The following is a 26,946-nucleotide window of genomic DNA, read 5'->3' as shown; positions in this document are numbered from 1 at the left end:
AAATGGACTAAAAAATGGACTAAATGCATCAATAAAGAGACCAAGAGTGGCAGAATGGATTAAAAACACGATCTGTCTATATGCTGCCTACAAGAGACATACCTTAGACTTAGAGACAAAAACGAACTAAAACTCAAAGGATGGAAAAAAATATATCAAGCAAACAACAATCAAAAAAGAGCAGGAGTGGCAATATTAATTTCTGACAAAATAGACTTTAAAGTTAAATACATCATAAAGGATAAGAAAGGATGCTATATAATGATTAAAGGGACAATACACCAAGAAGATATAACCATATTAAATATTTATGCACCAATGACAGGGCTGCAAGATACATAAAACAAACTCTATCAGCGTTGAAAAGTGAGATAGACAGCTGCACAATAATAGTAGGAAACTTCAACACAACTTTCAAGTAGCTAAAGTTGTTTTCTGTATAATATTAAGGTTACATAATTCATGTTCCTATCAGTAATTCTCTAAGTTAAATTCTTCCTCTGAGCTTCTGGGTTAAGTTGATGAGCGTTGGTTTTACTTTCCCTGGGAGCATGTTCCCACGGGAAGACAACATACCCTGAATCACCTGTTTCTAAAATACCAATGCCTCTTTTTTTTTTTTTTTGTCATCAGGACCTGGTATCAGCATATTGTTCTCTTATTTAAGGCAACAAATCTGTATGTTATCAGGTAAAGTGATTGGGATTTTTCTATGCACGTCCCATCAGAACACAACAGAAAAAATATGCATAAGATGAATCTTTTATCCAGGCCATCCTTTTCACCCAGTAGCCCCATCTCTGGGAATTTATAAATATACCAAAGACAGAAAAGGTTATATGCCTGAGTATATGCCTGGCTTAATTTTAATAATGTAAAATTTCCTAGTGACCCAAATCATAGGGGAATGATTCCTGAAATTTCATATGACCTGGCTAGGATATGTGCAACCAGTAAAACTGTAATTTTGAAGGCTGTGGTATGAGACAGGAAAATATCTGCGTTAGCTACAGCTGTGAAACAAACAACCTTGAAATCTCAGCCATACAATAATATGCATTTATTTCTCGCTCATGTATTTGCAGATCACTTGGGTTTCGGCTGATCCAGTTGAGCTCGATTGAACTTGGTTTCAGGCCGTGAGTTGAGTTCAAGTCTGTTTCACATGTCTTTCATTCGTCAGTAACTGATGGGCTACTCAGGGCATGTTCTTCTCATGGCAAAGGCAGAAACCCAAGAGAGCAAGCTCAATGCTAAAAACATACGTAAAGCCTCTGCATACATCACAACTACTAACATTTCATGTCCAAATCAAGTCACATGGCCAAGTCCACATCAAGGCAACATCAAGACAGCTGGAAAATATATTTCAGTTCTAGCATTAGGAACTATAAACAGTACAGTATAGGGAGGGATGAAGTATTAGGAACAGTAAAACAGCCTACAACAATGCCTCATGAAATGGTTATGGGGGGAAATAATCATCCACAGGATATAAAATTGATATAGAACTTGATCATAACTATGTAAAAATGCATTTGCAGATCAACAAGGAATGGAAATAAATAAGCAAAATTGAAAAAAACTTATAACAATATGATCCAAAAAAAAAAAAAAAACCCACTGCCATCGAGTCGATTGCAACTCAATCTGGAAACCCTGGTGACGTAGTGGTTAAGAGCTACGGCTGCTAATCAAAAGTTTGGAAGTTTGAACCCACCAGGCGCTCCTTTGAAACTCTATGGGGCAGTTCTACTCTGTCCTGTAGGGTTGCTATGAGTCGGAACAATATGATAGGAACTTTTTATTTTGCCTTGCTTCATTTTTCAAATTTACACAACAGTATCATATTATTCTTCTTTTTAAAAGTAGGTTTTAGGAGCTTCTTACAGCAGGCAACTCTTTTAAATTGGTTATTTCATTAAACTGGCTGTTTTTTCCATCATATTAAGGCTCTGTAGAAAAAAATTAGAATTCTAAGTACAACCCAGTTAGAAAGTTATTCTTTTTACCTGCCAGTTACCAATCTCAAACTCAAATCTAACAGACTTCTGTCATCATGGATCTTTTACTTTGCCTGCCCCTCTACAAACAGTTCAATTGCCTGTATTATCTTATTCCTTATTATTGCATTATTGAGGACTGTTCTCCGCACAGACTTCTTTGAGGTCTACAAAATTAGATATTCAGTTCATTGAATAGGAGCATTTTCCCTAGTAGGTTCCCATTTTCTGAAAGGAGCAAGTCCATTCCACAAATACTTACGGAGCACCTGCCATGTACAAGGCATTGTGCTAGTTGATTTGGGGACAATAAAGATGTATAAATCATATTTACCCTCAAGGAGCTCACAGCTTAATTGGGAGAGAAGTTTGTTCACATCTGTTTTAGGGACAGAGAGCACAGACCAGGAGAAGGGTTCAATGGTTCCAAATCCTAGTAGCATATCAGAACAATCTGGACAGCTTTTAATGAATACCGGTCCAAGCCCCATACCCAGAGATGCTAATTTAATTGGTCTGGTGTCAGGCCTGATCACTGATATTTTTTGAAGCTCCTCAGGTGATTATAATGTCCAGCCAGGGTTGAGAACCACTGGGGTAGGCCTTCTACTTGAACTCTGACTGAGCTGTTTGACTAGGCTAAGAACAGGCAAAGACTCTCAAATTCAATATTTAAAACAATTCTTTTTAAAATAAATTAGTCTACCAAAAATTATATAATACATGCATATAGTTTAAAAAATCAAATAGCACTAAGGCTTATCATTAAAATATAGCAGTTCCTTGTTCCACTCTTCTCCATACTCCCAACCTCCTCCGTTTTGACTCTTTTAAATTTTTTTATAGAATGCACACACCTCCCTATATCCAAATAATGTTAATGCATTGCTATCTTTTGATTCACCAAAAATTACTTACTTAATTATTTGTTCCCACCCAAAAGTACCCTAATGCCTCAGAGGAAACACCAAGTAATCAGCACAGCAGGGACCAAGGGAGGGGTTGTCTTGTTCCATGTCCAGGAAAGCCAGCCACTGGGTTCAGACTGGCCCCTCTGGGTGGGCCTGAGCAGTTCAGAAAGGCAGCTAAGAAGGTGTGTCCAAGCCTCACCTGCTCCCCCATCTGAAATTATGGCCAAAAGAATATTTCCATGCTTTCTCCTGAATTTGGGCCTCCTTGGAATCAATCAAGCTATCCTAACCTTTTCTAGAAGTTAAAAACAATCTGGAAAGAGAAGTATTTCCAAAGCAAATTTAAAATTTTTATAAACAGAAAAGCAAGATTGTACTAAAGAACATAGGACTGGCTCAGCCATTTTGGGAGCTGACTAGAGACAGGGAATTTTGATTTTATGTGTACATATTTCACATATACTAGAAAGAGGACAGGAAAAAAGGGTGTTACATAGATTCTGCTATGGCAACCATTCTTCCTCTGGCAGAGTTCATAAGGGTTTGATGCTATTGTTAATATTGAAAGAAGAAGAAGCCATAGAATAGCTTAAAAAGGAGAGGCGAGGTTTAACTTAGGGGCTTGATGAAAGTTTAATTGAGGAGGTGGGGATCTAAACAGGGACTTGGTTGGTGAATAAGGATTTCAACAGGTGGTGGGAACAGAAATGGGTTTAAAGACTGAGAAAGTGAAACAGGCACAGGCAAAGGCAAGGATCCAGGGATGGTGGCATCCACCCAGGCTCCCTACAAACTCTTGAGAGTTGGATTATAAAATGATCATCAGATTATAATGAAAGAGATCAGAGATGTGCAAAGGTTCTTCACAGACAGAACATCTTCCAGGCCACCAGCAGAGTATGAGCCGTTTCTCGCCTAGGTGAATGTACTAACATATGTAGACAGCAATGTATATGTATATATGTATATGTTGGGGTGGAGTGAAGGGAAGTTTGGTGGTCAACCTGGAAGCTTTGGAAACTAGGAGAAAGAATTTTCACAAGGCAGGGAATATGGAATAACCTGATTACCCTTAGCATTCTAAATTTACCTTAGCTCGTAAACCTGATCTAACTCTTGTGGTGGGAATGTCCATATTTTGGAGATGATTGCAGTAGTTTAACATAGCTAAATACTTCATACATTTGAATCTGATTACCAGCACTCTGCTGCAAAGCTGTGTTCATATAATTTGGCTTCCTATGTTACTGTTGGATGTGCTGATTGGCAAAAGCATCTGACCCACTTGTTACTACAATCTTCACTGTAAATAAAGTGACATTTTCATTTATGCATTGGTCTTTAGTAAGCTTGGTTAGCATAAAGCCATCCCCAAGAGACTGAGTCGATTCCAAACTATAGTGACCCCAATGACCCCATAGTGTTTCTAAGGCTGTAAATCTCTACGGAAGCAGACTGCCGCATCTTTCTCCCGCTGAGCCACTGGTAGTTTCGAACCCCTGACCTTTCGGTTAGCAGTCGATCACCTTAACCACAGTGCCACCAGTGCACCTTAAGAGACTCATCCAGACTTTATATAAAGAAGAAATCAAGTTCTGGGCCTGTACAGCTGGTGATCCATAGCCAGTATGAGTTGCCAATCAAGGTGCTTCCCTTGAGACACCCAGTCTAAGTGAGTAGCCTGTAGGGCACCCTGCCCTCACATCAAAAATCGGACAGTAAATCCAGAGTACATTAGAGACATTTGGAAATGGAAGCATAATAAAGGATGCAGCTAGGAGTAAGTTGGGACAGATCATGGAAAGCCTTGAAGATTGGTTTGGCTTGAAAGTAGCAGGGACTCACTGAAGATACATGAGCAGGGGGACTTGTAAAAGCAGCTTCTCCATTTTAGTGGAAACTGTCTGGTGACAGGATGAAGGCTGGCTTGGATTTAAGGAAACTGGTGGTAGAGAGCCAATTATAAGTCTGTTGTAATTGTACAGGGAAGAGGTGAAGTGAACTAGAAAAAGAATAGTGGCACTGCAGATAGAGTAGAAAGTTCAGTCCCGAGAGACATTTCTGTGGCTCCAGGCCATACTGACCATGCTTCCATTTCCTCACTTGTAATATATGAAAAAGAGTACTGTCAGCTGCCTCAGAGAAAGGACTCAGCTCTTTCTGGCTTCTTGTGTCATTTTTAATGATTTTCAGGAGGCTGCCCTCTTTTCATAAAACAGGTAGAGGTGTTTAATAGCTCTGGAGGCAAAGCAGAGTTTGTGAAATTTCTCTGACAGGGCACACTCTGGACTAATCCCAAATACAATATTCCTCTCCAGGCCTGAAAAGTGCTGAATACTGTCTAGAACAATGTGACTTCCCCCAACACCAGCAGCCTGGCTAAACACAACTTCTGTTGCTCCATGGGTCTCAATTAATTCCATTGCTTTTAGTAGTACAGGTTCATAGCATCCTCTATCCTCCCATCTCTTGCACAAAATTGCTATATCTTTGGGCAGATAGCCACGTTGGAACAGGTTATGACATCTTTCTGCCACATGGCTTGCTATTTGTTCTTTTGTCACATTAGTTTCTGTCTCACACGTCCCTGGAAGAGTCTGGGCACACATTATTTCCTCGTAGGCATCTTCCCTAAACAATGCCAATGAATCTATAGACATGTTGAAGGGAATATTTTCTTTGACCCTCTTCATTTCTTCTTTCATGAACTGTGCTATCTCCAGAGCACAATGGATCCCCTTGGTGATTGTTTTTCGAGGAAACTGAGCTGATGGAGGGGGAAGGCCACTGACATCCACATTATAGACTTGGAAAGGGTCCAGAAAAATCCAGAGAATTCCATGGTGAAGGTTTCCACTTCCAGCTCCCCTCACCTTTGGATGGGTGATGTTCTTAGCCTTCATGTACCAATCACCATATTTACCACAGAAATTCTCAGTTTCATCCATCACTATGTGTTTAATCTTTAGGAACTCTCCTTGCATGAAGGTTTTCCGTGTCACCGCTTGGCAGGTGGTTTGTTGGCTATAAGGATGAAAGAGAGAATAGGGTTTCAGGTATATAATCAAAGGCAACACCATGCAGTCATTATTGTCTGAATTGGAATCAGAAGCTAGTTCTCATTTGGAGGCTGATTCATTAAGTGATTCAGTAAGGTGCTGAATACTGCAAAACTGCTCTATTTACAAATTACCCAACAGATGAAATCTGTAAATTTTAAACCCTACTCTTTGTGGTTATCTAGTTAAATCTGCGCGCAAATCTTTTTAAATGAACTTAGCCAGGAGATTTTATCTTTTCAATTAAGAACTCATTTCTGCTGCTTGACCATCCTTGAAGACTAGCTCCTTATATTTAAAGGAAGTCTCCGAAGTAATTTACACTCCTTACTACCATTTCTTTGCTCTCTGTCCTTTTTAGTGCTGCAAAATAGTCCCCTAGAAGCATATCATAATTTTTAAGTACAAAAAACTAACATAAATTCCTCTTAGCCAAATCCTATTTCCCCACTTAACTCGTAGTACAAAAGCAGAAATGCACTCTCATAGAAAGCCTCTTTAGATTTTGGTGAGGAAAACATCAAGAGGTTGCTGAGTTCCACGACATGTCAAGAAGGGGTAACAAATCTAAAAGTCTCTGCCTCTCTGGAGCTACCGCATTTACTTAGCTCAGTTTTCCTTTCTTTTTTAGCGTGTGTGTGTGCATTTTTTTAACTTGGTTGTTTGTTGTCTCGTCTAATTTGGATCCAACTAAAATCTCTCAATCCTACAGATACTCTAATTTTAACAGCCGAGTACTTAACCACCGCACCACCAGGACTCCTTTTACATAAGCAGTTCCTGGGAACTATAATTTCCTGGGCCTTGAATTGTAATTACTCATGTCTCCTCCAGTATGGACCATGTGAGCTTCCTAAATAAAAGTACTAATTCTAAGTCTTCTCTGTATCTTCCTCACATTACAGGTTCAGTAGGTATTTGTTGAACTGAATTATCCTTTTGACTGGAATAGTCTTAATCTTAACTATAAAGCATAATAAAGAACACAGTTCTTGACACAGCTTACAATATCCTTCGTAATCTGGCATCTGCCTCCTCTCCAACATCATCACCTGCCACATATCCATACTCTGTCTCTGCTCCAGTCAGACCTACCACTCTGTTTTTCTCCTGTTCTCTGTGCTTTTGCATTTGATGTGCCCTTTTCCTAGAAAACCTGCCCTATTTTACTCACTTCTCCTACTGACTTCTTAAGAATGGGCCCAAGGGTCTCCACTGGGGTATGTGAGCCAGCCAGCCTCTAGCCTGAGTTAAGATGAATATATTTTCATTATTATATTAATTATACCACGCTCTCATTGATTATTTTTTCTTTATCTCCCTTATTGGACTTGATGGCAAGGCCTTCAATGTACTTTTCCCCTAGCCATGAAACTATAGGTTTCCTTGCCCACATAAAGAGGTCACCCTCCTCTTAAGGGCCCAGGCCTGAGATTAAGTCTAGCAGAGTGCCTAGCATATAAAAGGTGCTCAAAAATGATTTGTTCAATAAATAAGTAAACCAAACAAAATCAAAATGAATTTACCTTCATTTGCTGAGTTGTATCACAACTAATTTTTTTTCTGCTAAGTTGAAAGCTAAAGGCTTAAATCAGAAGCAAATTTACACATTTTCTAAAAGTACTGATTCAGAACAAATCAAACAAATGAAAATATTTGATAAACAAAATCAAATGGTATTTCATACAATTTCCTGGTAAATATAATGTCTAATTAACTGAAATACCCTATGACTTTAAAGCATTAAGTATCAAGAAAAAGGTATATTTAAGCAAGATAGCTTCATTTCTACTTTTTTTAATTATAAGGTCATAGATAGTGAAAAGAAAAAAAAATTTCCAGTTCTAGAAATTTAAAGTTATGCATATATGCACACTTGGGGTGTGTGGGTGTGTATATATATATGTAAATATACATATACACATATTTATAGAGATGTTTAAGCCTGAACATGGTAGATTATTAAAAAAAAAAAAAAACCTGCCTCTATTTCAACTGCCTGATCATTTGTAAATATGCATATAGTTTAGGCTCTTGCACTTATTCAGCTAAGACACTGCAAAATCTTAAACTAAAACACAAATCGCTTTTGCGACGCTGTTGAAAAGATTGACTAAATACATTGATTACGTTTCCTTGGTGAAACTCTTACATCACAAAATCCTTTAAGGAGTCATTTTCACAAACATAGAGGATCTCTTTTGGTTTGCAGTGGAACAAGTTCTTAATTTTCTCCATGATCTTTATGGCGAGGGCTGTTTTCCTGGTTCCTGGAAAGCAGTGGATGAAGAGTTCCCGTGTCTCCTGAAGGCTCTCTGAAAGCAGCTCGCACTGCTCCTCTATAAGCAAGTTGAAAAATTCGCAGCCCAGCTGGTCACTCAGAAGAGATCTAGAGCACAATGAGACCACCACAAGGGCCTGCAACAAGTCTTCCATTTCATCCTTATTCGCAAGCCTGTAAGACTGCGGGTAGTGCACAGGGGTTTCATCAGGCAAATACAGTGTGGTGGGCAGGTGCATCAGCCTCGGGATGACACACACTTTCCCCGTGTAACCACCAACAGTTTCCAGTTTCTGCTTTAACTGATAAGCCGTGTTTTGGGCATATTCAAGTCCTCCAATCCACCTGGTGTCTAATAAGATTGTATAGAGGACCAGGGGGCTGTTAACTGCTATTAAGAGAGCATCACACAGGACATTCCGCTCTTCCCTTAAGCCAACATCACCTGCCCAGCTTCTAGAAAATATTACAATTCCCTGAGAACAAGGATATATCTGTGCCTTCATTAAGTCCTCCAGTCCTTTATGGTCTGAGAATAACTTCTTGCAGAGGGACTCTGGTTTAAATTGCAACTCCTCCTGTGTCACTGAAAATTAGAAGAATAAAAGTAAATGAGGAAAAATGCACAGAAGTGTGTTCTAAGTATTTCTGGTGCAATATCACAGGGAAGAAATGGTTCTAGCCATGAAACTATGGGTTTCCTTACCCACATAGAGAGGCCACCCCCTCTTTAGAGCCCAGGCCTGAGATTAGAAGTTTTTGTTTCTGGTAGCTCTAGCACACAGGAAGGCTGTCAGGGAACAGTCCTCACGCAACTGCCTCCTGGAATCCTCTCCTCAACCCCAGGTGGCCTGCTTCCAATGGGAAGGTACTCCTTCCTGTAGAGGGTCTTTTTGTGAAGCTGATACTTTTGAGGAACTAAGATTTTTCCTTTAGAACAGTGATTAATAACCACCAGCAGCAGTTTTATCCCCCAGGGGACATTTGGCAGTGTCTAGAGACGTATCTGGTTGTCACAACTAGAGGGATGCTAACAGCATCTAGTGGGTAGAGCCAGGGATGTTGTGAAATATCCTACAGTATACAGAGCATCCTGCTACAGCAAAAATTATCTGGCCCCAACGTCAATAGGGCCGAGGTTGGGGAACCCTGCTTTAGAAGTTCAGATGACTCCACGGCTCCTTTTGAACTGGAATTTCTATTTTTTAAGACCTAAGGAATTTCCAGCATTTTCAAATTTGGAGAACAAAAGCTAAATACTATACAACTAACTGGAAGCCCAAAAGCACACAGTAGTGAGGAGTAGAAAGTATGGGGTTGAAAACATTATTTCAGGACCATTATGTCTACTAAGTCCTACATTTGACCTTAACTGAGGAGAAAGACTTGGTCTAATTGCTACCAATTCCTTCCCACTTAATTTTAGAAAACAAATATTCCCCTCAGCTGAAATCAAGAGGTAATACCTGGAAAGAAATGCCGTTGCAGTGTCCCCTTAAATTCCAGGACTTTTCTGGGATATACTGGGGTTCTTACTGCAGATGAAGTTGGTGAAATTGGATGAGAGCTGTGATCTATGGCCAGACTGGAAGGAGCTAAACAAATACATGGAAAGTTGTTTCAGACAAAAAAATAAATAAAGAACTCCTTCCTTGCTCTTCTACGGGAAACATGGGGTATGCATCTTGCCTGAGCTCCCCTCACACTTACTATGCCTCAAACGGTTCACTTACGTCAGGAAAGAAAGTCTGAGAACTCCTCAAAAGTTTACATCTTCTAACTCACTGTGTGACTTCTCTTGGGCAACTCATTCCACTTCTCTCACGTGCAACAGTGAGTTGATGATCCCTAAGTCTCCTTCCAACTCTAATATTCTGATTCCAATTCATCTCTAAGAGGAAAAGCCATCTAGCAAGGTCAGCAAAGGTTAGCAACAGTATGTAGATATACAGATATATAGTTGTTTAAGGAGTCCCTGTCTAGCACAAATGGTTAAGCACTTGACTACTAGCTGAAAGATTGGTGATTTGAACACATCCACAGGCCTGATGATCTGCTTCCAAAAGGTCAACCCAAACCCAAATTCACGGCCCTCAAGTCAATTCTAACTCATAATAACCCCACAGGGTTACAAAGGCTGTACATCTCTACAGAAGCAAACTGTCACATCTTTCTCCCTTGGAGCCGCTGGTGGTTTTGAACCCCCGACTTTGGTTAGCAGGCAATTGCTTTAACCACTGTGCCACCACGGCTTCTTCCAAAGGTCATAGCCTTGGAAGCCCTATGGAGCACAGTTCCACTCTACACACATGGAGTTGCCATGAGTTAAAATCAACTCGATGGCAACCGACAACAATAACGTAGTTAAGTCCTCGTTCAACAGTTTAGATGGGCTAGAAAGTGGCAGGATCTCCAATGTGTGTGTGTGAGAGAGAGAGAGAATGAGAGAGACACAGAAAAAGAAGCAAATTCAAACAAATTTAGGACAAGAGGAAGAATGAGCCAATAAAATTCTCTGATCACTCAAGTGTTGATCCAAGCTTCTGTTTATCAAATTTGGAACAATGACTATGAAGGCACTAAGTTTATAAGCTTAGTTCAGCCTATAAACCCTTTATGGATTGATTTGGAATCACCAGGGCTGATTTCAAGCAAAACAGCAAGGGAAGTGAAAACACTAGGTGTCCCCATGCCCAACTGCCATCTCCAGCCTCAGCATCTCCTTTTTGCATTATTTTCCCCCACCTGGTGGTGCCCTAAACCCAGTGGTTAATGGAATTAGCACCTAAAACACTTAATAAAATGTTACTGAAAAAATTCAAATTTGACAACAATGTTTCCTCTGAAAGAATTAGTGAAGAGTCATTCTTAAACAAAATTTCTCTGAAATATTTTCTTTAGGGTGCAACTATTCATGAAATTTTTTGACCAGGAATACCAACCTGCAAAATTTTTTTAAACAAGCCTTTGCTGGAAAAAGGAATTTTCACTAATTTATGGCTGATGGGATACTATAACCTTCCCAAAATGGACTGAAATCCAAGCGTTTCTTGACCTCAAAGAGCTCAGATTCTGAGTCACTGGAACATAAAGACATTAGAAAAAGAACCCTGTAATGAGAGAACGGAAACCCTGGTGGCATAGTGGTTAAGTGCTACGGTTGCTAACCAAAGGGTCAGCAGTTTGAATCCGCCAGGTGCTCCTTGGAAACTCTGTGGGGCAGTTCTACTCTGTCCTATAGGGTCAACTATGAGTTGGAATCGACTCGACGGCACTGGGTTTATTTATTTTTTTGGAATGGGAGAATATTTGTATGCAAAAGCAGCTTCCTATTTTTTAACTAAAATATCTGCCAAATACCCACCAAAGGCAGAGAAGGGGCAAGTTCCTTCCTGCCCACTGGTCAGAGACCTTGCACCCACTTTACCTGACTGAATATCCAGCATCAGGGCCACCCAGTGCTCAGCCATCAGCCTCGTGACAGAATTGTTCCTCACGATCCAGGAATCTGGGGCTTCTGCAAACACTACACAACAGAAGGGTTCCACTTGAACGACACAGACATAACCATACAGGACATCTTTTTGGTACACGTTCAAGATTTTGGTAGTGAAATTCACCTTTGGCTTCTCACAGCAGAAGTGGAATGTGGGCAATTTTTCTATGCAGTTTTCTATTTCTTCTTTCAATAAATCAGGGTTTACTTTCTCTTTCATACATCCAAATACTTCTTTGCTCTTATTATCCACCCCAATAATTAGGTACCCCCCTTGAGTGTTGGCAAATGCAGAAACATAACGAGGCAGCATTTCTTTCACACGAGGCACAATCTTTTTGGTGGTGAACCTTTTTAACTCAACGTGGGTTGACTCAGTAAAGTCGAGTTTCTCTTTAAACACGAGTTTGTCCTTTTTTAAAAGTTCTGAAGCAGATGCTTTCATATCTTCCTCTTCCTGAATGTATCTGTCAAGAGCTTTCTGAGAATGCAACTCCTTCACCCTCAGTCTTCCTCTTTGGGCTCTAGACTGCTTCTCTCTGAGAAGCTCCAGGGCACTTCTGGCACTCAGGTTGATAAGAGAAGTCACATCTCTCTGATACAAATTGGAACGCAGGCTGCAAATCCTTAGGGGGAGGCCGAAAACCCCTGGGTTCCACGACTTCACAAAAATCAGGAGATTGTGTTGCTGCTGCATGTAGTCAAGATACTTGTGTGACCCTGAAGGAAGAAGCTTTTGAAAAGAAGTTTCCAGATCTTGCCCTAGCCCGTGGCATCGGTAACTGTATGCCTTATCATCAGTCTCCGCTTTGATGATGCCCCCTCCAGAATTTAACAGTGCACAGATAGCTCGGATGATTTTAGAGTTCTCTGTTCTTTTCAAATAGGTGTTGGTCATCGTCTTCCTGTTCTCTTCTCCAAAAGTCACTCTGCCCACCTCTACAACTCTCTCAGGGTAGGGCGTGCCAATATCAGTCATAAGACTCTCCATTTCAGCAGTCTCTTTGTGCTCCAAATAACAGTAGAAAGGGGTTCCTATTAAAAAAAAAAAATTAGGACAGAAATGTTGTTTCCACATTGACAAGTATTCCAGAGATTGCAGTATAATACTTTCTTCAGAGTTATAAATTACTGGAGATACATTTTAGCCTTGAAAAATTATCTTAGACATTACTGTTTTCTAACAACTTTGCCAATATCCTTCACCTTCCTACCACGAACATGCATAGATAGAGGTGATTGCTTAATATATTCTCATGATGGGAAAATCATATTGCTGAAAATATCAGTCTTTTCCCATTTAGAATTAGAAAGTACCAACACTGAGCCCAGATATAAAGGGCGTGGGTTAGCACAGGGACCACAGTGAATATGCAGAAGTAGAAGTCAGAAGATGCTGCTTTTTATAACTCAAGGGGAAAAGAAAGGGAGAAAGCAGAGAATTAAGGGAGTGCAGTTTTGAAGTATGTGTGACATAGAAGATTTTGCTATAAAAACAAATCAAAATTTGGCATTCTTTATGTGCTATTGCATACGTTTAGAAGGCTTTAGCCTGTTTAGCACTTCAAACACTCTTCTAAGTTTTAGAAGCACATTCTTCATTTACAGTGCGATGTGCAGGCGCAGCAGTATTTTCCTTCCCTCCTAATAAGCTCTGGACTGTACTGAGAGAACTCTTAAGACTTGGAAAAGAACATGAGACTTTGGAATGTGGTCATTAAACTGTGCTCAGCCCTCCTTTTCTCTTCTTCTTTTTGTTTCACAGACCAGGGAACAGCAATCTGAATTGAAATTAGGGTTCTGAAGCAAATATTTCAGAAAGGACCCCCTTGACTGCCTATTAACTGCAAAACAAAATGTTTACTAAACCAAAATTCCACCTCTAGGGGAAGAGAACCTATTTCTTCTCAGAGGCCATGTGGGTGTTGTTTATACCCACCAAGAGGGAACAAGCAGACATCTAGTAGGACATGTACCCTCCTCTGACAGTAGGTTGCTTTGGTTGCCTTCTCACTTCCTCCAGGCAAACCAGAATCAACCTGGGGAATTGTTTTTTAGTATGTGAGCATCTCCTATAGGTCCATGTAAATATAGTATTTTATGGCCTCTTGAAGAAATTTTTGGTGACATTCATTTCATATCATAGAATCACAGAGAGTTGAAAGGGACTTTAAAGATCTGCCAAGCCAACCATCTGTCTGATTTATAAATCCCTCTGTAATATTCCTAACTCCCAATAAATTGCCATCCAGCAACTGCCTGAACACCTCCAGTAACAAGTAACTCGCTATCTTTCAAAAGTAGTGCCTTCTATTTTCCAACAGCTCTGTTAGAAAAGAGTTCCTTATTTTGAGCTGTAACTTGTCTCACTATAGCTTCGACCTGCTGGGACCCACAGAAGAAATTGCTTTTGCGCTAGCACACCCTTTAGTCTCCTGACTCCCAAGTCTTCTTGGTGTTACCTGGATGCTGGTAACAACGACAATAAATACAAAGTTTTCTGAGATTCTAGCCCCACATGAATGTTCTTTTTAAACTTTCCAGAATTTCTCACTTATTCTCTTTTACAAATTTCTCCTTAGCTGATATTTTACTAGGCCTTTCATGCCCTCAGACATAAAATGCACGTAAGACAAGTGAGATTTAAATTTTTTTTTTTTTTTAAATTTTACCTGATGCTCGAGCTTTTCCTCTTGCTGTTTCAGCTCCACATCTGGCTTTGGTCTGAATGTTTGCCTTCTGTCACAGCCCCTGTTGCCCTTTGATATCAGCCTGGGAGGAGCAGAAACTCTGCCAGACTCTTCAAATCTCCGTGACATTGACCCACTGAGGAAGGCTGATAAGGACTCAAAGAGCCTATGAGTGGACACATTAGCAGGCCAGGGCCTGAGCTCAGGGAGTAAATGAGGTAGTAACGGGAAAATTCTAGGGTTGTCAAGTCAGAAGCCAAAGCTAAACTTACCATCTCAAATGGATTGAAAGTCATTTCCACATACCCATACATGCATCTCTTGTCCTGCTTAATTTCATTTGTAAAAGCTCTACATCATTTTATATTAGGGAGCCCTGGTGGCACAGTAGTTAAGAGCTCAGCTGCTAACCAAAAGGTTGGCAGTTCGAATCTACCAACTGCTCCTTGAAAACCCTATGGGGCAGTTCTACTCTGCCCTATAGGATCTCTATGAGTCAGAATTGACTCAACAGCAGTTTTTTTTTTTTTTTTGGTTTTATCCTGTACACGTACTTTGTGAGAAAAATTAACTTATTTTATTACATTTCAAATTGCTTGTTATATCCTATTTACTTTTATTCTCTTTTCCCAGCTCTTCTTCCTTGTTAAACATAAGATCCAAGCTAGAAAAATGCTCACAGATGAGATGCTGGTGATACCTTGGTGGGAAGATTACAGATGAGTTTTCATTTAATTTCTTTTCCTCTTTTTTTTTAAATTTTCTGTACTTTCTAAATGCTCTACAATAACATGAATTGTTTCTATAATGAAAAACATTTAGGTGGAAAAATAAACAGATGAGAGTCAGTTATCTCTTTTGGGGATGCTGGCTAAACTGGGTTCAACTTCTTGTAATAGGTTGAATAATGGCCACTCAAAGATGTCAGGTCCTAATCCCTGGAACCTGTAGATGTTATTTTGTAAAGAAAAAGGGTCTTTGTAGATGTGATTAAGTTAAAGATTTGTGATGAGCATATTATCCTTGATTATTTGGACGAGTCCTAAATCCAGCAGTTGCCGGAAGCTGGGAGAAAGAGACCCTCCCCTAGAACATCTGCAGGAGTGCAGCTCTGTTAATGTTTTGATTTTGGCCCAGTGAAACTCGTGTTCAACTTCTGGCCTCTGGAACTGTGAGGGAATAAATTTCTGTTGTTTTAAGCCACCGGGTTTGTGGTAATTTGCCACAACGGCCACAGGAAACTAATACACTTCTCTCCCTGTAAATCAGACCTGCGAGGAACGCTGTGTTTCTGCTTCAAATTGTTTACGATGAGATGACATTCTTAATTAGGTTTCTGGACATCCCAAGATTTTTTGTCAGCTGAGGCTACTGTTCCTATAAAATTCTGCTTTGCTGTCATTGTTCTTTGTTTGGCTGAATTGAGTTTCCAGGACAGGAGGTAGAACGGATACTATGATATATAATCAGCACAGCAACATAAACTTCAAAGGCCTGCTCTAAGCTTCAGTTTTTACCCTGCTTAATTCATTTTACTCCTGATTTCAGTCTCACTTTTAGTTCTATCATCTATCCTGTTTCTTGGCCTTACTTTCACACTGAAATCCCTTTGATATTATTTACTTTTAGAAGGCTAGAAATGACCATCATTTACTGCACATCTGCTGACTAGGTGCAAGGAACCATACTGGAAGCTTTACATATTACATGAAAACTGCGATTACATGGCCAACGAGTGAGAGAACTGGGATTCAAAGCCAGGTCAAATTCAAAGGCTCCTACTCTTCCCACTGCCTTTCAAGCTTGGGGTTCTGGATTGCTTGAGTGCCTTCAGAATCAGAAATCTACCTAAGTACCTCCCCACCTTTCCCACCCAGCAACAGGAAGAACGGTTCTTTGGGCAGGAGTACTAGAAACTGGACTGTTGTTTCCTTCTTGTTCTTCTTTATTGCAAATTAAATCAGGGGAAGGGAGGAAAATGTAGAAGATGAACAGAGGGGGCTTCTCTTCTTCAAAGCTCTTTAGTTAAGTCCCCTGGGTATCAAGCCCTGGAGGACCCTACATCTTGGTTCTACAGCAAATGTCTCTGATGAAAAACAACTTGAAATCAGTAGCTTAGACAGTAGCTTAGAAAGTGATCTGGCTATGCTGTTGAAAATTGGCTAAAAACCAGCAGTAGCAATTTAAGATATGTTCATTCACTAAACATTTCATTTTAAAAGCAGAGCTAGTTATTGCACGACCTTTACGTGCACTACATACAAACTGTCTCAGTGGGTAAGACTGGTCCCTTGACTCCCAGGTGCCTCCATCTCACTCTTGATTCTTTCATAGGATCGCCTCATTCTCAAACTCCATCCATCCTTCAAAAACCCAGAGCAAATGCCACCTCTACCAGGATCTCTTTCCTGCTCTCCTTCGTCCTTTTTTGACACTCGTCTGCACTTTTCGTGTGACACCAGTGTCTACTATTTGCTTATTTAGCCCTTTCACGAGTAATGGAATAAACCCTCGCCCATCTCTATTTTCAGTCCCTCGGATTTCCTGAGAAGTTGCTTTCCCACATTTAGCGCCTTCTGCCATCTGGTGGGGATCTCTATAACTGCGTGAATCTGAAGAAAACGGGCTTCATACCACAAATCCCAGCACCAGAGTTCACTTAGGACATATGTGTCCCACTATTTGTATCAAAATCTATACTGCCTCAAAAAATCTTTCACTGATATCAAAATGCCTTCCATTATGTAAAACACATGGTTTTAACAAAAAATTCAAGGCAGAAAATAATTCCTTCTGAATAGGGTTAGAAAGTGTCCAAGCTTTAGATCAGCCAGCATATTGCACTAGGACCAAAAAATCAAACCAAACCCATTGCAGTGGAGTTGATTCCGACTCAAATCGATCTCGTGAGTTTCAGAAAAACTACTCCATAGGTTTTTCTTGGCTGTGATCTTTGAGGATGGAAGCCTTGACAGCACAACGGTTAAGCCCTGGGTGGCTGCTGATCAAAAGATTGGTGGTTCAAACACAGCAGCCGCTCTGTAGGTCTGCCCCCATAAAGGCTACAGCTTAGGAAACCCTATAGAGGCAATTCTACCCTGTCCTATAGGGTCACTAAGAGTCGAAATCCACTCATGGCACACAACAATCTTTGTGCAAGCAATCACCAGGCATTTCTCCTGATGCTTTGCTGGGTGGGTTCGAACTGCCAACCTTTTAGATTAGTAGACAGGGCAAACCTTTTGAGTCACTCAGGGTTCTTTCCCTAGGACAGAGCGGGCCATGCTCATCCGTGTCTCTACCCCAAACCCTAGTCCTCAGTCGGGAACGCGGCATAAGAGCAATAAATACTGTGGGATCACTGTCTGAATCAATAATTCATCCTGCTAACCTAGGGTACATCCTAATACTGCGACCCCGCCTCAGATGCCCTTCCACAGTTGTGCAAACAAAGCACCCGCAAAACCACCCCGGGTAACAGTCGCTTCTAAGTCCGAGGGCAGAGATGTACGAAAAAAAAAAAAAAAAAAAAAGCCCAGAGAAGGAAAGCAACTGAAACAGCTCTCACAAACGAGCCCCGGGCCCCAAGAAAAGACACGAAAGCAGCATCAGCGATCCCTCCCTCTCCGCCTATAACGTCCTCCTCGGCCTCCGATTGGCTGCTCCTCTCACCAGCCCCGCCTCGAGGGCTGCTGCCCACGTGACCCGTTAGCCGCCGGGGATTGGTTGTTCGGTGAGGGCCGCACTGGGCTATGGGACGCAGGCGCGGCATGGAGGCGGAGGTGAGTGGGAACGCGGCAACCAGGTATCGCCCCGGGGGGAAACCTGGAGAGCTCGGCCACAATTAGTTTCCTCCGGCGGGTGCAAGCTGCTGAGGGGTTCTAAGACGTAGGAGCTTTAGGAGTTCGGACGGCGGGCGGCGCACTTCTGTGAGGGCCTTCGGTTCGAGTCCTAGCTCCGGCCTCATTTGCGTTTCCCCCAAGGACGGCTTCTCTTTGTGTTTCCTGAAGTTGATGGAGTTTAGACCTTGTTATTATTGAGGGCCTAGTGCGTGTAAGCATCGGCTGTCTTGCGTGGGGCGCTAAGTTGAGCGTGGTGAGGTGGAGGCTGGGGGAATGAGAGCTTGGAGATAGTTGAGGTGTGCTGTCAACGTTGGAGATTAAATCGGCTGATGCTTTTGTAATCTCAGAGTTTAGGGTTTTGTGTGCTGTGAGGATCGCTCACTGATTGAATTAAACGCTCGTTTATTGAGCCTCCTCAATCGATATACCAGGGTGCATTCTTAGGCCAGTTCCTTGGGAACTCAATGTGATGGGGCTGGTGGGAGGGGCAAGCGGACACGTGAATGGGTGAATAGTTGGCTTATGATGTGTTGTGATCGAAAAAGTGCTATGGGAGTCAGAGGAGAGAGTGACTAAGGGACCTCTTCCCAGAGGTGACATCTGAGTAAAGTTTTTAAATTTAGCCGTTCTCCAGATTGCAAGGGTTGAGGAAGGCATTCCATTCCAGGAGGAGGAAAACGTGCTAAGGCAGAGAACTGGAAAGTAACTGCTGTGTGTGGCTTGAGCACATGGTGGGTTTGCTGAGCGACTGAAGATGAAGCTGAAAGGTAGGCAGGGGATAGATTTTCAAGGACCTTGAATTTTATGTTAGATGTCTCCGTCTTAAAGTGTTCCACAAGGTGAAATAGGTACCACAGCTTAAGTACAACCAAAGTATTTCCATAATTTAGAGGAAGGACAGATGTTTCCTGTTGGAATGATGGAGAAAGGACTTCATGTCAAAGGTGGTATTTTAGAGGGTCACAAAGGGAGATGTAGGATTGAAGTACAGGAAAGGTTTCTGCAGAGGGGAAGAACTTTCTAGATGAAGCACACAAAAGTCAGATAGAGCATAGTCTGGTTTGCTTGGGCTATAAGGTACATGTTAGGGTTATAATGTTAGGGATAAATTTGGGTCAGTTTTGAAACATCTTGAATGCTAGGCAGAGTAGTTTGGATTTTAATTCCTGGGCCATGGGGGGCCATTGAATGCTTCTGAGTGATGACATAATCACACCTCAGTAGTTTAAGGTTAATATGTATGTAATATTCAGAGTATGTTGGATGGAAGAGAACCTGGAGGCACTGAGACCCAGTGAGACAGCAATATGGTCTGGTAGAAGGAACATGGGCTTTAAAGTCAGGTACTCGTTGATATTGGCTGAGATCACTTTTCATGATCTTAGGCAAAGTTATTTAAATTAAGCTCTCCAATGTTCTTTGCTCATTTCTAACTTGTACCTGCTTAACCGGTAGAGGATGATGAGATAAAGGGTCAAACATAGCCCCTGTATCATAGGTGCTTTGTATGTTAGTTTCCCTTTCTTTATGGAGCTCATTTGCTGCATGGAGGACACAGACCAACAACTGTCAGTTTTTGACTATATAATGTCAGTGAAGAAAGTATATGGTGTACCCAGAATAGTTATTTAGACACTGACAATACCATGCTAAAGGTCTGGAGAGCCTGGTACTGTTCCATGTTAGTGATACTCAACCACCAGAAGGTGCCATTTAGAATAAATGAAATGTAGTCAACTTTCTGAGTTAGAAATTGATGACACAGGTTGTGAATTATCCAGACTTTGCCTTGATTTCTTTGTCTTGCCCATGCGCCGCCTCATTGGTAAATCTAAGGGTCAGAGCCAGAAGAAAAATGAAATTAAACCTTATATATAGCTGGTAGTAGAAAAATATAAAACTGGAGATCAGACCTCAGTTTTTTTCCCGGCTCTGCTGTTAATTTGCTATGGACCTTTGGCAAACCACAACCCCTCTGGGTCTTGGACTCTTAAGTTTCCTGTATAAAAATTTTATGACTATACTTTTTAATACTTATTAGTAGAATTGTAAATTGAATTATATATTAAACGAACTGGAATTTACTTTTTAAAGGAATTTAGTAGAAAATCTTTTCTAAAGCTTTAGCTTTAGACTATAAATCCCTTTACAAACGTCCCTGAGATTTTGTTACGCATGGTGTTTGGGCTCATTTAAAAAATGTTTTTGAACAGTAACTGCTAATTCACTCTCCTCTGTGCTTAAAGTGCAAGTTTGCATTTTTGTATAGCAGAAGATGTGTAGAAGATGAAATATTGAAAACCCATGGTTAAAACTTTGTCATAGGTAATCCTCAATTTTCTTGGGTGTGAAATGAGGGTACTGGGCTGCTCTTAGATGTTACGAGGAGGTGGAATACAGTGAGGCAATGATGAGTGAAGTGTAGGCTGACCTGGTATGGCCATTGCTTTAGTCTTGGCTTTGACCAGGGTATGATCCCTCAATCTTCTCTCTGAGCTGATTCTGGTTGTGGTTTCTCCACACTGATGTGCTCTAGCCTATTTGGATACTGGTTTTATCATGTATAAGAGTGTTTCTTTGATATTCTTTTGAATTACTGATACTTTCACATTTTCCTTCTTAGGCTGAAGTGAGAAATCTGGCTTTGAAATCTTCATGGAGGACTACATCACTTCAATCCTGAATCTGGTTTAATTCCCTCATTTACTTTGTAGTGTATTAAAAATGTTTTGTTGAATTAACTGTGCTATTTGTTTTTGTAAAACCTGTTCAGTTTGGAAGGTCCCTAGGGGGCGCAAGTGGTTTATGATCGGCTGCTAACCTAAAGGTTGGTGGTTTGAAGCCATCCAGCAGCTCTTTGAGAGGAATGCCTGGCAGTCTGCTTCCATAAAGATTACAGCCAAGAAGACCCTATGGAGCACAGATCTACTCTGTAACATATGTAACACATGGCGCCATGAGTTGAAATTGAATTGATGGCAACAGCTGTTTTTTTTTTTTTTAAAGGGTTCGCAAGAATTTTTTGCAAATATGTCTGTTATACTTACTCTTATCATAATATATAAAAGTTTTAATATTTTAAAACCCATGTGATATTTCATTTCAAAACTTATCACCTTTGTGCTATCAGAGAATGTGCTTTGAATTGCTAAAATTAGTTAAAAGTATTTGAAAACACCTACCTCAGCAGAGGTACTTACAAATTAATTTCATCTTTCCTCTTTTAGGAATGATTGTTATTTACTCATATAGTTTCACCAACCTGCCAATCCAGTGGCGTGAGTTTTCCTACACAGGGCATTTAACTGTTTCTGAAGTATTTCTCATTCAAGGTATTTCACACAAGACTGAGTTCTTGCTGTTTGAGTAGAGGTTTTTGTTCCAGTTGTTGGATTAGCAAAAAAAGCAAAATGTTAATACAAACATATCTCAAAAAGTCTAAAGTGATATAAATGAAAATTTTATTTTAAGCACCTCAAGCTATCATTAAGTTCCCACATAATCATAACATGGGACAGCTCTTTGCCAGCAACATTTATTCTTAAAATTAAGAAGTGTTTCATAGAAACCTTAGTAATAGGCAGAATAATTCATGCCAGCTTAGCAACCGAATAAAACAGCAAGCAGGAAGACTTTAGATCAGTATTTTACCTTTACCTCTTCATTCCTGTTAGCTTTTCTTTCACTCTAAAATCTTCAGTCTACTCTAAATATAAACACTCAGTCCCTATTTCCTTTAACCCATTTCCCAGAAAAGATACGTATGGCTCATAAAGATATGTATGGCTCAGTATCTCTCTCTTTAAAGAATAGAGGTATAGAAGCTCTCAGGAGAGATGGGAAAACCTTCAGTACTAATTATCCTTTTCTATCCACTTCCTCTACACTGGCCCTCACTTCCCCTGCCAATCCTGACTTTTATACTCTAAACATATGGGTCAGCTATAAGTAGGGATCTAGAGAGCAGGCCAAAAGTTTAGGATCAAATGGATATATTCTTTTAAAGAAATCTGTATACCAAAAAAAACCAAATGCAGTGCCATCGAGTCGATTCTGACCCATAGCGACCCTGTAGGACGGAGTAGAACTGCCCCATAGAGTTTCCAAGGAGTGCCTGGCGGATTCAAACTGCCGACCATTTGGTTAGCAGCCGTAGCACTTAACCACTACGCCACCAGGGTTTCCAGGAATATATAGTTGTTTAAAATTCATGCAATTCTGAACTGAGGCTGAGAAGTAATCACATACTATGTATTATGCTGAAACTCAGCCCTATGACCTTAGTGCAGTAGTTGCGAGATAAGATGCTAATTACTTTCAGTTCTCAGGGGAGTACAATTTAATCAGATGTTGCACTTCTGTGGGATACCCTGTAATGGGACAAGCTTGGTGACTCCTCACATAACTAAACACACAGCGATAACAAAACACATAGCCAGAAGTGGCAAGAACGGTGTCGTTCACCCGGGTTTTACGACACAGCGGGCACACAGTCTTCATTTTGGGTAGTAGGGGAGAATCAGAGTTGTAGTCCAGGTGTACAGGTGGTGGTGGAGTAGGCAGGGCAGTCAATGATTTGATGGTTTCTTGATTTTCAGATGAGTACCACCATTCAAGGAACTGCAGAAAGAATACACCTACAGAAAGGCCAGTAGAGAGGGATAAGGCAACACCTCCCACAGCTTTCTTCAGAGTTGACTTTATCTTCTCACTAACACTGTTGGGAGAATAGAAAAAGGCGGTAAAGGGAGGAACTATTTAGCTATAATCACAGAATGATTAATATAAATGCAGTTCTTATATTATCCCTCAGAATCACTGCTTTGGAGATTGAATAGTTACTAGGTTGGCATTACCTCCTTAAGGATCTATTTTAAATGATTCCCTCTTTCCGACTCAGAGTATTTTAGGAGTATGACAATTTGTTTTTAATAATATTTGTTTTTTTATAACAAAGGACTAGAGTTCTGCTTTTTGAGAAATTAGTAGACATTGATTGCATAGACCATTTTTTGTGGAAGATAGTACATCAGAGAAATAACTCTTAAAAGCTTGGCAATATTGAATATATACATATGAACTTGTAGGAGAACATATATATATGTTCTCGTAAGCACTAACTAGTAGTAGCACAGCATCATAGTTAAGAGCACTGTCTTAAGAATTTTACTGATCTGGCTTGAACCTCATCTCTGCCACATTGTACAGGTGGCTTTGGCAAGGTACCTACCTGTTAGGGCTTTCCTCAGCAGCTAAATGGGGCTAATACATTTACTTCATTGGGTTGTAATGAGGGCTGAGATAATGTACGTAAAGCAGACAACACAGGGCTTGGCACGTAGCAAGTGTACAATAAAAAGAAGCTAGAATAATGTGGATGGTTACCATGATGGAGTTCTGCAATCCTTGTTTTATGAACACAAAGATTTTTTGTATGATTCTATGAAATACCTCAAAGTGGACTGAGGGAGGTGAATTTCATGAAGTTGGGATATGATTTTAAAATTTAGAAATCAGAATATTTTTGAAATGTGAAGGCCTCACCTGGCTGGTGGTTGCTTCATGCTGGCTTCAAATGGTTTGTGCTCCAGTGCTTGTATATCCTGAACTGTCAGTCGACCTAACCGAACTCCAGCCAGCCTCAGCAGTGGTGAGTGATGCTGAGCCTTTCCTAGGATGTATCGAAGTTGCTGTACAAGAAACCAGCCTTCCCAGGCCATGTTGACAAATGGGTAGGCTGCCAGGAAGGCTCGGTAAAATCGTTTCCGGTGGGAAGAAGGGGGATGAATAGAATATTCATCCTCTTCTCTCAGGCTAGAAACCAGCTTCTCCAGCTTCACTTTCAGATAGGGAAGAAGAACCAGGAACATAATAGATTTCCAAAGCTGCTTCTTTGGGAGACCTGCGCTGGCCAATCTCTGAAACTTGTGTGTGTCCCCCATTACAACCCGCTTTAAGCCATAAAAGTTTTCAGAAAACGAGGCACTAGTTTTAGACAAGTAATGCTGCTGAAGGAGAAGATCTAGCAGAGTAAAGATTTCATCAAACCACCTCCAAAAGAAGCCATAGTGGGCAGGATTTGATTCTGCAAGAACCTAAAGTGAAAAAAACAATAAAATTGGTTCTATTTCACAGTTACCATACCTTGTATTTATATTCCCTTTGTTCTTTAAATTCTACATAGTTCGGGCTTAAACAAGTCACTTCTTTTGGGGTCTACCTTACCACCTCCCTGAAATGTTAGAGATTCAGTACAGGACTGCAAGAACAGAGACTCAATAACGCATCATGGGACAGAAATTACATGCTAATTGGTTATTTCAAACCCTAGGCTACCAGCTAAACAAATTATTAGTTTGGTTTTTACTCGGTCGTCCCTAAAACCTTTCTGAGAATTAATACCTTACCTTGACCACATGCTGAAGGGCGGGTCTCACTGCTGTCATTAAACTGTCCTGTGCTACCACCTCAAAGATGGATGGCTGGTCATCCACCACAGAAGCAGTTGTGATGTGAGCCCCATGCTCAGCCATCGTTTCCTGTGTTTACTGGGCTTCACTTTTTCCCAGGCTCTGTAGTGAGCATGAACCTCTTTTTTGGATCAAATGGGTGCTCCGTCTTAAAGATAATTTTTCTGCCAGATATCCGAAACTCCGTACTCAATTTTACAGGCTAAGGGGATGATATTTAACTGGGGGAAAAAGACCTCTTCTGGAAGCGTGGAGAGGGATCTTTCAAATTAAGGAGGTTGAGAACGAAGTTAATGCGGACATGGGTGGAAGCAGTCTTTGGGGAGGGGGTGACCTATCAAATGCTGCACCTCACAGTGTAGAGCCTAACTGGGAGAGAGGTATGGGCGGATAAACGCTGTCCTCTCGAGCGGCCGTCCCGGAGCCTGCGCGTCGGGTACCCTTCATCGTGAGGGCTCAAAAGCCAGCCTTCTCTGAGGGATCGGGGTGCCAACACGGGTCCGGTACGCGAAGACTGTGTCCAGTTTGGGCTGTAAAGTATCCCCGCCCGCGCCCGTCCTTGCTAGCTGACCACAGGCGAGGCGCGAAGGACCCACAACGCCACGTTCGCGGGGAGGTCTCGGCTTTACGACAGAAGCGGTAACCGGAAATAGAAGGCTCCGCGGCCTCAGGGAAGTGGCAGGAGGAGAGGGGCTCTAGTCCGGAACGCGGCGCCGAAGCCGGAAGTAGAGAACTCTATGACCCTTCCGCTTCCGCCCCCGCTAAAATTAAAAATGTCTCCTATGGGCTAGTTTTGGCGACCAACTCTCTGTTTGTTTTACTTTTTCTGAGTCTATACAGGTGAAAGCCACAGATCTGATCATCTCTTTTTGAAGTTTTTTTGAGGAGGTGTTTGCGGTGCTCCGAGCCCTGACGCCCCCGGACATAATTTGGGCTGGGTACTGAGTCCTGTGTTCCCAGGATCGATGGTGCTAGAGGCCGAGGGACAAAGAAATCGGGAGATGGGAGGGTTTTCTCGTGTGCCCAAGGCAGGAATTGGTGATCGTTAATTTTATTTGACCGCTTTCTGGAAAGGATTCGAAGTGACCCAGCAAGAGATAAGGAGGCCTGGTGGCGCAGCGGGGAAAGCACTCGGTCGGCGGTTCGAATCCATAAGTCCCTACGCGGGAAAAAGTGTTTCCTTAAAGATTTACAACCTTGGAAACCCTTATAGAGAGCAACCAAAAACCAAACCCAGTGCCGTTGAGTCTTCCGACTCGGCGACACTATAGGTCAGAGTAGAACTACCCCATAGAAGAATTGCCCCATAGAGTTTCCAAGGAGCGCCTGGTGGATTCGAACTGCCAACCCTTTGGTTAGCAGCTGTAGCACTTAACCACTACGCCACCAGGGTTTCCTTAGAGAGACCATATAGGACAAAATAGAACTACTTTTCCCTATATGGTCGCTATAAGTTGGAATCAAGTTAACCGCAGTGGGTTTGGTTTTGAGTAGCAGAAGATAGAAGCCTTTAGCTCTATTGCTGCCAATTAAAAAGATTAACCCATTGCGGGTCAATCGATTGGGACTCATAGTAACCCTATAGGACAGGATAGAACTGTCACATAGGATTTCCAAGGCTGTAAATCTTTATGGAAGCAGACTGCTGCGTCTTTCTACGCAGAGCAGCTGATGGGTTCCAACTGCCTTTTGGTTAGAAGCTGAGTGCTTAAGCACTTCGCCACCAGGGCTCATATATACGTATATATAATCTCCAACCCAGTGCCGTCGATTCCGACTCATAGCGACCCTATAGGACGGAGTGGAACTGCCCCATAGAGTTTCCAAGGAGCGCCTGGCGGATTCGAACTGCCGACCCTTTGGTTAGGAGCCGTAGCACTTAACCACTATGCCACCAGGGTTTCTCCTATATATATATACACACACATATATGTATACGTATGACATGGTGGTGGTTGTTCCGTGCCAGTGAGTTAATTCTGACTCAGCACCCTATGTACAACACAGAGAAACACTGCCTGGTCCTGTGCCATCCTCACAGTTGTTGTGCTATGTTTGTGTCCACTGTTGTAGCCACTATGTCATTCCATCTCCTTGAGGGTCCTCCTCATTTTCACTCACCCTCTACTTTACCAAGCATGATGTGCTTCCCTAGGGACTGATCCCTCCTGATAACAAAAGACTATTAGTTGCT

General features: G+C 41.4%; 2 protein-coding genes and 1 non-coding gene across 4 annotated transcripts; 1 reads left to right on the top strand and 2 right to left on the bottom strand.

Moving 5' to 3' along the window:
* Positions 1-274: 274 nt before the first annotated feature.
* LOC100676906 (protein SLFN14) lies at positions 275-17,939 on the bottom strand. Of its 2 annotated transcripts, XM_064271407.1 has the most exons (5): positions 14,423-17,939; positions 11,682-12,785; positions 9,721-9,849; positions 8,126-8,840; positions 275-5,938 (listed from the first exon to the last, which is right to left on the bottom strand). In XM_064271407.1, the coding sequence occupies exons 2-5, from the start codon at positions 12,739-12,741 to the stop codon at positions 5,104-5,106; spliced, it is 2,739 nt and encodes a 912-aa protein (XP_064127477.1). In that variant the 5' UTR covers positions 12,742-12,785; positions 14,423-17,939; the 3' UTR covers positions 275-5,103. The 2 variants fall into 2 exon arrangements, with proteins under 2 accessions (XP_064127477.1, XP_064127476.1); XM_064271406.1 differs by lacking the exon at positions 14,423-17,939 and having other exon boundaries at positions 11,682-12,946.
* Positions 17,940-20,684: 2,745 nt separating this feature from the next.
* LOC111751818 (Z30 small nucleolar RNA) lies at positions 20,685-20,781 on the top strand. Its single transcript, XR_002786899.1, has one exon. It is a non-coding gene; the product is annotated as a Z30 small nucleolar RNA (small nucleolar RNA).
* Positions 20,782-21,721: 940 nt separating this feature from the next.
* On the bottom strand, positions 21,722-25,456 carry PEX12 (peroxisomal biogenesis factor 12). Its single transcript, XM_010594238.3, has 3 exons — positions 24,690-25,456; positions 23,827-24,377; positions 21,722-22,999 (listed from the first exon to the last, which is right to left on the bottom strand). The coding sequence occupies exons 1-3, from the start codon at positions 24,813-24,815 to the stop codon at positions 22,600-22,602; spliced, it is 1,077 nt and encodes a 358-aa protein (XP_010592540.2). The 5' UTR covers positions 24,816-25,456; the 3' UTR covers positions 21,722-22,599.
* Between the last annotated feature and the right edge of the window lie 1,490 nt (positions 25,457-26,946).

The sequence above is a fragment of the Loxodonta africana genome, chromosome 18, assembly GCF_030014295.1.
Source record: "Loxodonta africana isolate mLoxAfr1 chromosome 18, mLoxAfr1.hap2, whole genome shotgun sequence".
NCBI lineage: Eukaryota > Metazoa > Chordata > Mammalia > Proboscidea > Elephantidae > Loxodonta > Loxodonta africana.
Note: the sequence above shows the minus strand (reverse complement) of the source record. Positions and strands in the feature narration are given on the sequence as shown.

Coding starts and splice junctions, on each gene's coding strand:
- LOC100676906 (XM_064271406.1), bottom strand. CDS start 12,828: ATGTGGAAACAACATTTCTGTCCTAATTTTTTTTTTTTAATAGGAACC. Junction 8,841..9,720: donor GCAACGGCATTTCTTTCCAG/GTATTACCTCTT, acceptor TCTAATTTTCAG/TGACACAGGAGGAGTTGCAA. Junction 5,939..8,125: donor TCCTTAAAGGATTTTGTGAT/GTAAGAGTTTCA, acceptor TCATCCTTATAG/CCAACAAACCACCTGCCAAG.
- PEX12 (XM_010594238.3), bottom strand. CDS start 24,815: ATGGCTGAGCATGGGGCTCACATCACAACTGCTTCTGTGGTGGATGAC. Junction 24,378..24,689: donor CCCTTCAGCATGTGGTCAAG/GTAAGGTATTAA, acceptor TTTTCACTTTAG/GTTCTTGCAGAATCAAATCC. Junction 23,000..23,826: donor ATGAAGCAACCACCAGCCAG/GTGAGGCCTTCA, acceptor TTCTCCCAACAG/TGTTAGTGAGAAGATAAAGT.